Source organism: Chiloscyllium plagiosum, chromosome 33 (assembly GCF_004010195.1).
Source record: "Chiloscyllium plagiosum isolate BGI_BamShark_2017 chromosome 33, ASM401019v2, whole genome shotgun sequence".
Lineage (NCBI taxonomy): Eukaryota > Metazoa > Chordata > Chondrichthyes > Orectolobiformes > Hemiscylliidae > Chiloscyllium > Chiloscyllium plagiosum.
In genome coordinates, this window is record NC_057742.1 from 7,440,953 (window position 1) to 7,453,828 (window position 12,876).

Here is a 12,876-nt window from a genome sequence, read left to right on the forward strand (position 1 = left end):
TGAGCCCTTCAGGAATGAGCCCTTCTTCCAGCATCTGCAGTCCTCACTTTCTCCTGAATGGCTTAGGACTATGTCTCACGTCATTACTGGACCCTCAAAGCTAGCAACTATTTCCAGTTAAAGACATTTTTATCCAATCACACCAACCAACCAAGGCACCTATTGTCCTTCAAATCTGTTGAGGTGGCGATGTGGAAAGCTTATTTCCACTTGTGGGAGAGCTTAGGACCAGAGGGCACTGTCCCAGTAAGGGTTTGCAGCTTTAACACAGGTAAGGAGAAATATCTTCTGAGGGGAGTGAATACTTGGAAATCTTTGCCACAAGGGGCTATCGAGATTGGATAGACAAATATATTCAAGGCCAAGACAGACATTGTTAAAATCAACAAGGGAATGAAGGATTATGGAAAGGGAAAGAAAGCAGAGTTAAGAGCTAATGAGATCTCATTGAACGCAGACTTTAGGGGCTGAATGGCCTACTTCTGCTATGGACCAGGCAATTATATCTAGTCAAGTTTCCTCCACTTTATCAAATCCTCTCAAATGATCATGAATTCTCCTCAATTTAACCCTGGTAATCAATCTGCTGAATCAACATCACACCTAGTCCAAGCCCAGTATATCCTTCATGAGATAGTATGTAGAACTGGATCTAGCTCCTGGCAAATGGTCACAGAACTTCATAGAACCACATACCTCAGTGTTTGTATAATACGTGCTCCACGTTGAACGCAGCATGTCTTGGCCACCGATGTCCCACATTAGGAAATGAGTGTTTTTCACGACTATTTCTTCCACATTGCTGCCAATCGTGGGAGATGTGTGGACCACCTCATTCATTAAGCTGGTAACAAAACCAGAGGGTTACAAGGTTATTGCGACAACATCCATTACATCAAGTGGAAAGCTCAGGGTCCAGAGTGGATGAAAACTCAATCCATTATGGAATATCAAAAATCAATATTCCTGCTGTCACTAGAGCAAAATCAACTCCAAGCTCATGTCACCTGTGCCTTAGGAATTGATGGACAAACCTCAAATATCAATCTGCATCTTATACATCTCTATGCATATGTGCAGAATATTTAACAGCTCACAACTCACTGTCTGAATTAGTTGCAGACTTGACACCTAACAAAATATGAAAAAGCATCACATTGTAGTTAAAAATGGATATATCTACATTAGATACTTTAACTTCATTCTGATTTCTTAAGGGTAGTCGACTGCAAAAAGCAATTCCAACAAGCATGTACACAAGTAAGAGGGCTCTCACTGTCTCTGGGTCAGAAGGGATGGGTTTAAGGTGCATGTGCACCCAGAAATGTCTCAGCATTTTGAACCAAAACCTGTTCAAACACAAACCTTCAGTCCAGTTATTTTGGAACCAGACTCACTTGCAGTGATTTATGGTTTTAAAAAAGATTCTAAAGCAGCAATCTGGAGACAGAGACGATACAAGTGTACTCACAATTGATAGAGGATGGTTGTTTTCCCAGCATTGTCCAGCCCAACAATGATGACTTTGTGCTCTAAAAAAACGAACAAACAAAAACACCCATTGTTGGTTTAATTTGAAATGCATCAAATTCAGTCCACAGAAATGTAAAGCAGATTTAGAATCCTTCCCTACACTTAGAATTATCAAGCAGCCTGCAGTACCTTCACATTCCTATACAACACTGCATTAAAGTGTCTCAGAACATATACTTTCCAATGAACATGTAGCAATGTGTTCAGATACAGCACATATCAAAGCCAAATATTCGCTTCCAGCTGTAAGAAACAGTCGAAGAAATTCAGCAGGTCTGGCAACATTGTGGAGAGAAAACAGTTAATAGTTTGGATCCAGTGACACTTCTTCAGGAGTTTCTCTAGCTAGTTCTGCTTTAGCTGCAGACTTCTAGCACTTTCAGTTCTTTGTTTCTTGTCCTTGGGGACCTGGACTACAACCAACTGCACAATCTCAACTCGAGTTGAGTGTTAGCGCAGAGTCAGAAGATGGACGTTATTGGTACAAAAGAGGCTGGTTAATTAACTGCCAGTTATTTAGGTCCAGCAACTCAGTAGGTACCTCAAAGCCAACATTTTATGGTCCTAAATACAGATACTTTCAGACAATCTGCCTGTTAGATGGACACCACGAACTTGAGGCCTTATTGGCTCTTAGCCACAGACCTACTGCAGTCACAAACATTGCTTTCAAAAAGTGTTTCCTTTCTCCAAAGTTCCAGGCTCTTGTAGGGCAACCAGTGGACCAACCCCCACTTCCGATAGCAGCTGCTATCGTGTTAATGAAACTTGACCAGTCACTGGATGGCTATACTCAAAAAAGTGAACAACTTGGTTTTGAAGAGAACAGGAAGTCTGCACTTAGCAAATTGTCTCAATTTGCAGTTTTATTTGGCACCTCTGTAGCCCATAAATCAGACTTACCTGTAACCTGTGAGCTATTTAAAACTGCTACATGCAGAGTGTGTACTTGGGGAATATTAATTATAGTTGACAGACAATCAGAAGGTGTCTTTTGCTATGACAGCAATGTCTCAGATTTACAGCAATTAGACAGCTACCCAGTGAGCCTGTACTTAGAGTTGGCCTTTGGGCCTAGATGTGTTCTCAAAACAACATGTTGAGTGTGCAACAATGTGTACATGCAAGAGTGTACAATTGAGCAGGACAGAGTTCATGTGCAGACAGGTTTTATACAGTAACCCAGCAGCTGAAGCAGGATTCATTCCTGTATTCTTTCCCGGAAAGATCTACTCAGATGCACAAGTCTGGACCTTTGAACTCTGCAGCTCCAAATTACTGGGAGATTCTTCTCTTCCCCCCCCCAAAAAGACTTCCAATTGCTCATCAGTTGGTACAAATTCTTTGTCCGTGTACATCAGGACTCAAGAGTTTTGTTGTGTATTGTTCTGGAGAATGACCATCTTCCAGAGGCTTAAGGCCATCATCCTGTCACAAAACAACATTTTGCAGGAAAATGCCAAGCATTTGCTTTGTTTTAGTGCAAATTAATGGATGGGAGCTGCAGTTAAAGTGAACATTCCTGAACTGAGCACAGATTTTATTGTTTGAGTTTCGTTTACAAGCTGTAATGAAAAAAGTGTAAGCAAAATTGTTGCTAGGTAACAAAAAACCACAACCACTGCCATAGCAATCTTGTTTCCTTCACCCAGCATGTATTGACTTCAGTTACAGACATTGCCACCAAATTGCAGTGCCGCATTGAACTTCCTAGAATCCCGACTGTGGGAACAGGCCATTTGGCCCAAGTCCACAGCGACCCTCTGAAGAGTAATCCACACTGACCCATTCCCCTACCTGATTAGTCAGGGGTAAATGTAGAGTAGCCTGTAATGTACTAACATAGGTGAATTGGCGGTCCTAAATTACCCAAGCAGCACATCTTTAGATCGCAGACATGGAGAATGAGCAAACTCCATGGGCAGTCCCGAGGCTGGAATTGAACCTGGGTCCCTGGCACTGAGGCAGTGCTAACCACTGAGGCTACCCTATCAACTTATTGAATTTAAAAAGCCATTATTTGCTTGTAGCCTATTGTTCAGATCATACACTAATTTTTAATAATAATAATCAGTACAGCAACTTGTATTTTATCAGTCCATTGTACTTGTTATATGCAAGGGTCAGGCTGTATAAACTGTTAGTGAAGGGCAGCACCGTGGCTCAGTGATTAGCACTGCTGCCACAGCACCAGGGTCCCAGGTTCAATTCCAGCCTCAGGCGACTGCGTGTGGAGTTTGCACATGCTCAGTGCCTGCGTGGGTTTCCTCTGGGTGCTCCGGTTTCCTCCCACAGTCCGAAGATGTGCAGGTCAGGTGAATTAGCCATGCTAAATTGCCCGTAGTGTTAGGTGCATTAGTCAGAGGGAAATGGGTCTCGGTGGGTTACTCCTCAGGAGGGTGTAGACTGGTTGGGCTGAAGGGCCTGTTTCCACACTGTAGGGAATCTAAACTCGTGACGAGAACCTTTTCTCCTTACCCCTACCTGACAACATGGACAAGACTACTCCTGGAACAGAGTGAAGGCTGAAACCAATTATGCTTTTATACAGTGCCATTTATTTGGATTCCTGCCTTTGGGTAGAGAAAAGGTTCAGATATGGAGAGAGTCTAAGCTTGCAATTAAAGTTCACTGGAAACCAAGAGGAATTGGGACTCTGTACAAAGGAATAACATGGACCAGGTCCTAGCCCAGTTCAATGATTGCATTTGAGAAGATGGACAGTAGTGTCTTTCATCATACCATCCTGCCACCAAGAGAAAAAAAATGATACATGGCACCAGCCTGGGTTCAGCAACATTTTCAGCTGAAGTGAAAGAACTATTCCTGAGGCCCAATTCTCATCTGATGCTTTAGTGTCACATTCCCAAGATGCTGCCTTTCAGATGGGCTGTTGAACCTGACAGACAAAAGCTAAATCAAAAGGTGCTCCCACTCTCCCTCGAAGAGTAGAGGTCACTGTTTAAGTAACATTTAAAAATACAGTAGTTGCTCACCTAGCCATTCATGTCTTTGCTGTTTCTGGGGCTTTGCTATGTATAAACTGGCTGGAGAATTATCGTACACACCTCGAAAGGCTTTGAGATGCCCTGCAGCTGTGAAAGGCAGCCAATATAAAACTTCAAACTTTCTTCACCTATCCCCCCACCCCCACCTCAAACTGCTAACCAAATGGAGTGTAATCATGACTATCAGCAGTAACCCAGTCTGCTGTGGCAGCAGGACCAGAGATCAGAACAATCTAAACCATGAGGACAGGAAGGGAGGAAACACTGAAAGGTCACAGCCTGGGTTTCACATTTCCAGGAGGGCTGCTCGCTTGCTCTCTGTAAAAGCCCAACCCGGCCATCTGTCACAGCGAGCATACTGCAAAACCTGGAGACAGCCCACAGAGTCGCTGGGCCCATTCTGCAGACCTGCTGGCATTCAAACCACAGCTGTCGCCAACATGTACAGGCCACTGAACAAAAACCACTGAGTGACAGCTCCCCCACCCTCAACACACTGCATAAATAAAATCTGACCTTTGTCTCACAGGTTGGCAGAAAGTGCAGCCGTTATAGTCATAACCACTCACTGTGTAGCTCACAACAACTTAAGTCTTCCCTTTTGGGATCTCAAACACCAAAACTTGAAACAATGGGATGAGTTTACCCCACATGGACTGCAAAATGGGTTCAAGGTGATGGCTCACCATTATCCTCAAGTGAATTCAGGGCTGGGCAGTAAGTGCTCAAAACCTGGGCAACGCAGGCTGGGCAAGAACTCTTTAAATTAGTCACTGAAGTGTTTAATCCAAAACTGGACCAGCCACATCAATATCATAGCTACAACAGCAGGTCAGAGGTTCAGAACTCTCCAGCAAGTAACTCTATTCCCATCTTGTGAAAGTCTACCATCTATAAAGGCACAAGGCCAGAGGTTGACAGAACTCTCTCCACTTGTCTGGATGAGTACAGCTCCAACATGCAAGTAGTTTGGTGCCATACAGGATGAAATATTCCAGCTGTTTCCTTTTGAGGTTATGGGGATTGGGTGGGTAGAAAGGCACTCAATCGGTCATGGCAGACTGAAATGGTGGGATAGATTTGACAGGCTGAATGGCCCTCTCCTGACCTTATATTCAAGGTCTGTAGGCTCAGTGCTACCAAACTGCATTGCAGCACTGAGTATGCAGTTTGTCAGGGTTAACATGTGCCAGGTGAAGGAAACAGACAGGGCAGTGGCTTCTGTTAACAAGTAGCAGTTGCTTGAATTATCTTCACTTCATTAGAGCTTGTAAACTAAATTAAAACCTGCACAGGGCTGCAATCATGAATGAGCAAGAGAAAGTCAGAATACTCTTAATTTCCAATGTCACTTAGATTAGATTACAGTGTGGAAACAGGCCCTTCGGCCCAACAAGTCCACACCGACCCACCGAAGCGAAACCCACCCATACCCCTACATTTACCCCTTACCTAACACTACGGGCAATTTAGTATGGCCAATTCACCTGACCCTGCACATCTTTGGACTGTGGGAGGAAACCGGAGCACCCGGAGGAAACCTACGCAGACACGGGGAGAACGTGCAAACTCCACACAGTCAGTCACCTTCTTGGAAGGCCAGCAGCACAGCTCGTTTCTGCACCTGTTTTAAACCGCTAGCCTCTTCAGTCGGTTACTTGCTGCTGCAACTGCACAAGGCAGTGAGGTTGCACCAGAATACGGTGTAGAGTTTTGATCCCCCTTCTTGGAAGGCCAGCAGCACAGCTCGTTTCTGCACCTGTTTTAAACCGCTAGCCTCTTCAGTCGGTTACTTGCTGCTGCAACTGCACAAGGCAGTGAGGTTGCACCAGAATACGGTGTAGAGTTTTGATCCCCTTCAGACAAAGCAGCTTTACTGGAGGCAGTTCAGAGGAAGCTCCGAGAGAGATTCCAGAGATAAGGGGCTTGTCTTACAAAGACAGATTAGACCAACACTCGAGTTTAGAGGATGAGATCCAATGGAGGTGATGTTTCCCCATATGGGGCAATCTAGAACCCAAGGGTATAGTTTTAAAGGTAAGGGGCAACAGATTTAACATGTGAAAATAAATTACTTCCCTCAATAGGTCAAATCTGTTAATTTCACTACCCCAGAGCATGGTGAACATTACATAAGTTTGAGGGGAGACAGTTTTTTCATGAGTAGTGGGTTGTAGGGTTATAGAGAGCAGCCAGGAAATGGCATTGCAGCCAAGAAACCAGTCACAATCTCATTGAATGACAGCAGTCTCTTATTTGGTGGTGGTGGTGGTGATTGGCCAATTCCTGCTCCTAGTTCTTTTATTAGGGTGATGCAAAAATCCAAGCTTAGACTCCCATAGGGAATCAAATTGGAAAATATACATATAACAATGCGGACCTTCCCCCACATTGTTACAATGGTGGACGGACGGACACCTAGCTTCAAAGTTGGACCAGGATAATTGAGCCAGAGTCCAGAACTCAATCGTTCACACTTCCTGCAGCATCAGGCAAGGCCTTCAGCTGCCTCTAGGATGGACTGTCACATTAGTGGTTGCTGAGAAAGCCACATTTACATTCCACAAACATGCCAAACAAAGACAGAACTGAAAAGGATCTCATCTGTATCACTCGCAGAATCAACACTTTACCTCTTAAATGAAAGTATTTAAGAGTTTAAAATTTCATCATGAAATCAAAGAACTGAGCTCTGATCTTACATGTTGGTTGAAAACACAACTGTGCCTTGGGTTATCAATGAGTGACAACTGGAAGATCTGAATCAAAGTCTCAGGATTATCCAATACAAGCCTTCACATGCCTAGACTCCTACTTAAGAATGCTGTAGCAGAATATCAAAAATCCTAGACAGCTACAATGTAGGAGAGATGCTGCAATTATTTTCAACCAACCAATTTGGAGAGATGGCACCTCTAGGCCAGGTGGGACTTGAAACAAGACCTACTGCCCCAAGGTAGGGACCCTAAACTGCCCCACAAAATATTTTAACCCAAGTCACCATTTAAGTCATTTACAGCTGGTGGCAATGACAATGGGGAAAGGTGTTAAACCCACATCTCAATTCTCTGGAGTGATGCCCCAGACCTTGAAAATCAAGTGCATAAGAACAGCTTAACATGCTGCACACCAAAAATCATGATCAGGAGCTGCAATGTGGAATCTTTGTGCCAGCTGGGAGTGTAAATCTGGATCAGGAATCAAACAGGAATCATACAAAGGAGCTTCAAGGCAGTGAAATTGCAAGGAGGGGACGATTCAGAGGGGCTTCAAGGCTATTTACAAAATGTCAAATGAATGACAGATGCAGCATAGTGTGGAGTGTTGTTATCCGCTTCAAGAGGAAAACGAATAGCAGAATATTACCTAAAATGATAGATTGGGAATTGATGTACAAAAGGTGCTTTGTATACCAGTCAGTGAAAGCAAGCATGCAGGTGCAGAAAGCAGTTAGGATGTAAAATAGCTTGCTGGCCTTCACCATAAGTAAGTGTTGATTACAGGAGCAAGGACATCTTAATACAGAAAGCCTTAGTGAGGTTGCACCTGTAATACCTGTGCAGTTTTGGTCTCCTTCCCCAAAACAGATATACATGCTATAGAGGAGAGTACAGCAAAGGTTGACAGGCTGTTGCCTGGAATGTCAGGTTATCTGCACAAGGAGAGATTGGGTTGATTGGAGATGTATTTACAGGAATTTGAATGAGTGGATTTTGTTGAAATAAAATTCTAATAGGGCTGGAGACTTGGGACAAGGATGGTGTTTCCACTGTTGGAGGATCCTGGTCTTAGAATACAGAGTAGGCCACTTCAGACAGAGGAGTGGTTTCCTCACAGGGTGGTAAACCTGTGGAATCCTCTACACCACAAGACTATGGATGACAGTCCAATGAAATATTTAGGAAATAGATTTCCAGAGACTAAATGTGTGGAGGTATGCAGAGATAGGCAAGTATGGTGTTAAAATCTGTCATGATCATGCTTAATAGCATAGCAGGCTTGATAGGATGAATGGTCTTACTTTTGCTCCAACTTCCCATTAAACATTTTATACCAACAGATTGTACTAATTCAAGTAATTGTCCAAGTAGTTTTAATTGAGTCATATCCAGACTATAACTAAAGCTCAATATATTACTGGACACAGTGCAGAAAATTCAGATTATGTGGTCCACACTAAAACATGCTTTGGGATGTTGAGACCATATAAATGAAAGCCATCTCAAAACATACAATCCTAGCTTAAAAGCACAGTTCTGCTTTTACAACAAAAAGCTTTAATGCCCTTGCTCCAGATGGAAACACTTTTCCGACAGATATCTCATCCTAACCTCCAAGTGTTGATTGGCACTTTTTCCTCTGCGAGTGATCTTACCAATAGAACCATAGAACCTTGGCAAGCTCAAACATTCCCACTGCAGCACCCTCCACCCAACCTTCATCGGAAAAGTAAACTGCTTCTGCAAAGGCAGGTCTGCTACAGAAGGTGTCCCTTGCTGGTTGTGCGGGAGATCTTGGCTGATACACTCCATCTGCACCACAGCTTCCAAAGCTGAGACACTGTGGGGACCACTTGGAGCAGTTGTTAATCAGAACACCACATCTGCTGTGATTAAGAATATTGCTGGTTTTCTATCGACAGCATCCTTCGGTATTCAATGATTCCGGAACTAAAAACACCATCACTTGGAAAAAAATGTTTAGGTTTGCTATTTTCTCCACAGCTGCCAGCTGTGAAATATTAACAGAAGTTCCACTGTACTTTGGTTGTGTTGTCTAAGGCTCTAGTTTGACATTGTTAGAGCATAATTAAATTTAAGAGTCCTGACACATGAAGACCTGTAGCTAGAGATCATCTCTCAAAGATTAAATATTCCCTTCATGTTGTACATTTATTGATAACCCAGGCCAGTCTTAACATTTTCAGACTACTGCTGGTCTCTTGGCACTGGACAACTGTCCTGTGGAGCAGGTGCTTGGAGATGCAGCCATCCTCTACCCCATGGAGAGACAGACCAACAAAACCTTTTGTTGTTGGCAAGCTCAGCACATGCAGCCTGAAAAGGAAAGGTCAGTCAATGTATCTGTGGGATGCAGATGATGTCCCAGACACTACAGGTGGAGGTCTGAGCTTTTTTGTTGGCAGCAGCAAGTTCCCCAGGCCTCACTCTAAAGCAATGTGCTGCAGATAGAAAAATGGACCCACTGGTCAGTTTGTTCTTTTTCCACACTGGTTGTGTTGTTAAATAGGCACTGAACTTGTGGACTCCCCATGTTTCTCTAGCTTTCCCTTAAACACATCATTTGCCTCTATCACACCTTGTGGTAACAATTCCCTATTCTAACAACAAGATGGTTAAAGAGTCCCTCCTGAAGATAATTTCAGGGTGACCATATCCTGCTATTCAAACCCAGAACTTGGGCAGAATGACAAGCTGACCCTGTTATCTTGGAGGCTCATAAATGAGCAAGAGGGAGACATTCCAAAGAAGAGTCATACAATGTCAAACATGCACTGCTTCTCTCCCCAGATTGCAGCAAGACCTGCTGAGCTTCTTGAGCACGCTAGCTCATTTCAGATTTCCAGCATTTGCAATATTTTGCTTTTCATGGAACCCCTACAGTGTGGGAGCTATTCAGCCCATTGAGTCTACATTGACTGTCTGAAGAGCATCCCACCCAGACCCACCACTTATCCCTGTAACCCTACATTTCCCATGGCTAATCCACTTAACCCTCATATCCCTGGATACTATGGGTAATTTAGCATGGCCAAGCCACCAAACCTGTACATCTTTGGACTGCGGGAGGAAGCTGGAGCACACTGAGGAAACCCACACAGACATGGGGAGAATGTGCAAACTCTACAGACAGTTGCCAGAGGTTGGAATCAAAGCAGTTCCTGGCACTGAGGCAGTGCTAACCACTGTACCACCCCTTAAATATCCAAGCTTTGTTTAAAATTCCAAAGCTGCACAGTACTAAAAAGGAGTAATTGACTTTTCATCTTCCAAATGCAAACAGCAATGAGACTCATCCACTGCCAGGGTTTGGGGGGGGGGGGGGGGGGGGTGATCAGTCCAGAAAGTTAGCAGTACAGCTTTACACCTGCTTTTGTACCAAGCAGCTAAATCTGTGCTAGTACAAAATTCATAACTGATATCAGGCCCATTTATTCCTGTACCTGGGATCCAGGAACGAAGCTACACACAAGGCTACGGATCCTTAATGCTGTTCACGCTTCCCTGAATCAGTAAAGTATTCACATCTAGACAGGAAGGAGACCATTAACTGGAACAGTTTGATTCTTTCCACAGCATCTCATAATTGGCAAAGATCTTGCATGCCGAACAAGTGGAGACGTGGTGCACCATGAACAGGGGTCAGCAAACTCAAAACAAGCTACACACCAGGGATAGTTACAAGCAGCAAAGCTCCACATTAACTGATGCTTGTGCAAAGTGGAAGATACAAGGTTGGCCTGGAGAATGGGGCTTTGTTTGTGGTGTGGGTGGATTAGCTGTCAGGCCCATTTCAAGGGGCAGTTAACAGAGAACCACATGGTGGCTCTGAAGTGATATAAAGGCCAGACCAAGTAAAGATGTCAGATCTTCCTGGGAGAGCTAAGCTGTGACTTCTCTTCAAATCTAATCAACATGTTCACCACACTTCATTCCAGATTTATTTTATTAATTGAATTCAAATTGTCGTTTGCTGTTTGGAAATCAAAATTTATGTCCCCAGAACAATGGCATGAGGTTCTGGATTCCTAGTCCAGTGACATCACTATCTCACAGCCTCTGTAAGCAATGCACAAGTCACCCCTTGGGAGATTTTACTGAATAGGAACCTGGCCTCAATACTCACATGCAGCAAAACTACAGGATACCTGAAACTAAGTCTGGCTAGAGTACAGTGGACATTTCGTTGTTCACTGGAGTCATATGTACAGCGTGGAAACAGGCCCTTCGGCCCAACTAGTCAATGGCAACCAGAAATCCGAAATTAATCTAGTCCTATTTACCAGCATTTGGCCCATAAACCTCTAAACCCTTCCTATTCATGAACCCATCCAAATGCCTTTTGAATGCTGTAATTGTACCAACGTCCACCACCGGCAGTTCACTCCAGCCACACATTACCCTCTGCACAAACAGGATTTACTTTGTTTTATTGCTGCCTAAAGACTGTCTGCAGCATCAGTGTGGTGAAGGGAGGTGGAATCCAAAACAAATTTCAATTACAATTGAAGACTTTGTGCCAGGGAGGGAGACCCAGCTTAGCCAGACAGTACCATGTTGTTATTTTTGTATCAGTGCACAAGCAACATTTAACAATCAAAATCCTACATGGCCATGTATTTTGGTGGCATGGAATGTGCAGATGGAGAATAACGTTTCACACAAATTGGCAACTCTGCTTCCTACATTACAGCAGTTTAATTAAAAAAAATGTGTGAAGTACTTTGGGATATCCTGGGTTTGAGAGCTGTGAACAAGTTTTCCCCTGGTCAGTGTGCAACGTAGCAGTCATTTCCAGAAATGGAGGAAATCAAAATGGCCTAATACTCAAGATGGGGAAACACCATTCATCTAAGGCAAGTAACAGTCAGGGTAGGCTGGTTGGAAGTGTGCACAGAATCTCATAGGAAATAGGAGCAAGAATAGATTATCCAGCCCTTCAACGAGGTAAAAACAATGACTGCAGATGCTGGAAACCAGATTCTGGATTAGTGGTGCTGGAAGAGCACAGCAGTTAAGCCTGCTCTGCCATTTAACATGATCATGGATGATCCTCTCCTGGTCTCAACTTCACTTTCCTGCCCACTCCCCAGAGCCCATTATCACATTTCAGAAACATTTTTCTTGAAGCTGTTAACGGATTCTGCTTTGACTGCACTCTAGGGCAGTGAGTTCACAGACTCAACCCTCCATAGTTTCTCCTCAGTTGTTTTGAGCTTACCTCCTCTCAATCGAGGCACTCGTTCAAGATGATCCTATGGGGCATCACCTGTTCAACATCCACCTTACTGATCCCCTTCAGTGGTTTATATACCTTAGATCACGCCCACCCCCATTCTTCTGAACTCGTGAGTCCAAACCCAAACTATTCAACCTTTTACAACAGCCCTTTCATCCCTGGAATCAGTCTGGTGAACCTTCTCTGAACTGCCTCCAGTGCAAACAAAGTAAGGAGGCCCAAGACTGGACACCCGACTCCAGGTGTGATCTCACCAATTTGATAATTGGTTCTTTTGCAATAAAATGCCAGGATTCCACATTATATGCTACCCCACATTACCTACTCCACTCAATCCACTCCAGTTGCCATGGAG

The 12,876-nt window shown here is 43.8% G+C and overlaps 1 protein-coding gene across 1 annotated transcript in view; it reads right to left on the reverse strand.

Moving 5' to 3' along the window:
- LOC122539789 (ADP-ribosylation factor-like protein 5B) overlaps window positions 1-12,876 on the reverse strand; it is a 37,407-nt gene that overhangs the window by 15,943 nt on the left and 8,588 nt on the right. The window contains exons 2-3 of the mRNA XM_043674845.1: window positions 1,472-1,532; window positions 697-844 (exon numbers count right to left, since the gene is read on the reverse strand). Of these exons, the coding sequence (XP_043530780.1) occupies window positions 697-844; window positions 1,472-1,532 (209 nt within the window). The remainder of the gene's footprint in view (window positions 1-696; window positions 845-1,471; window positions 1,533-12,876) is intronic.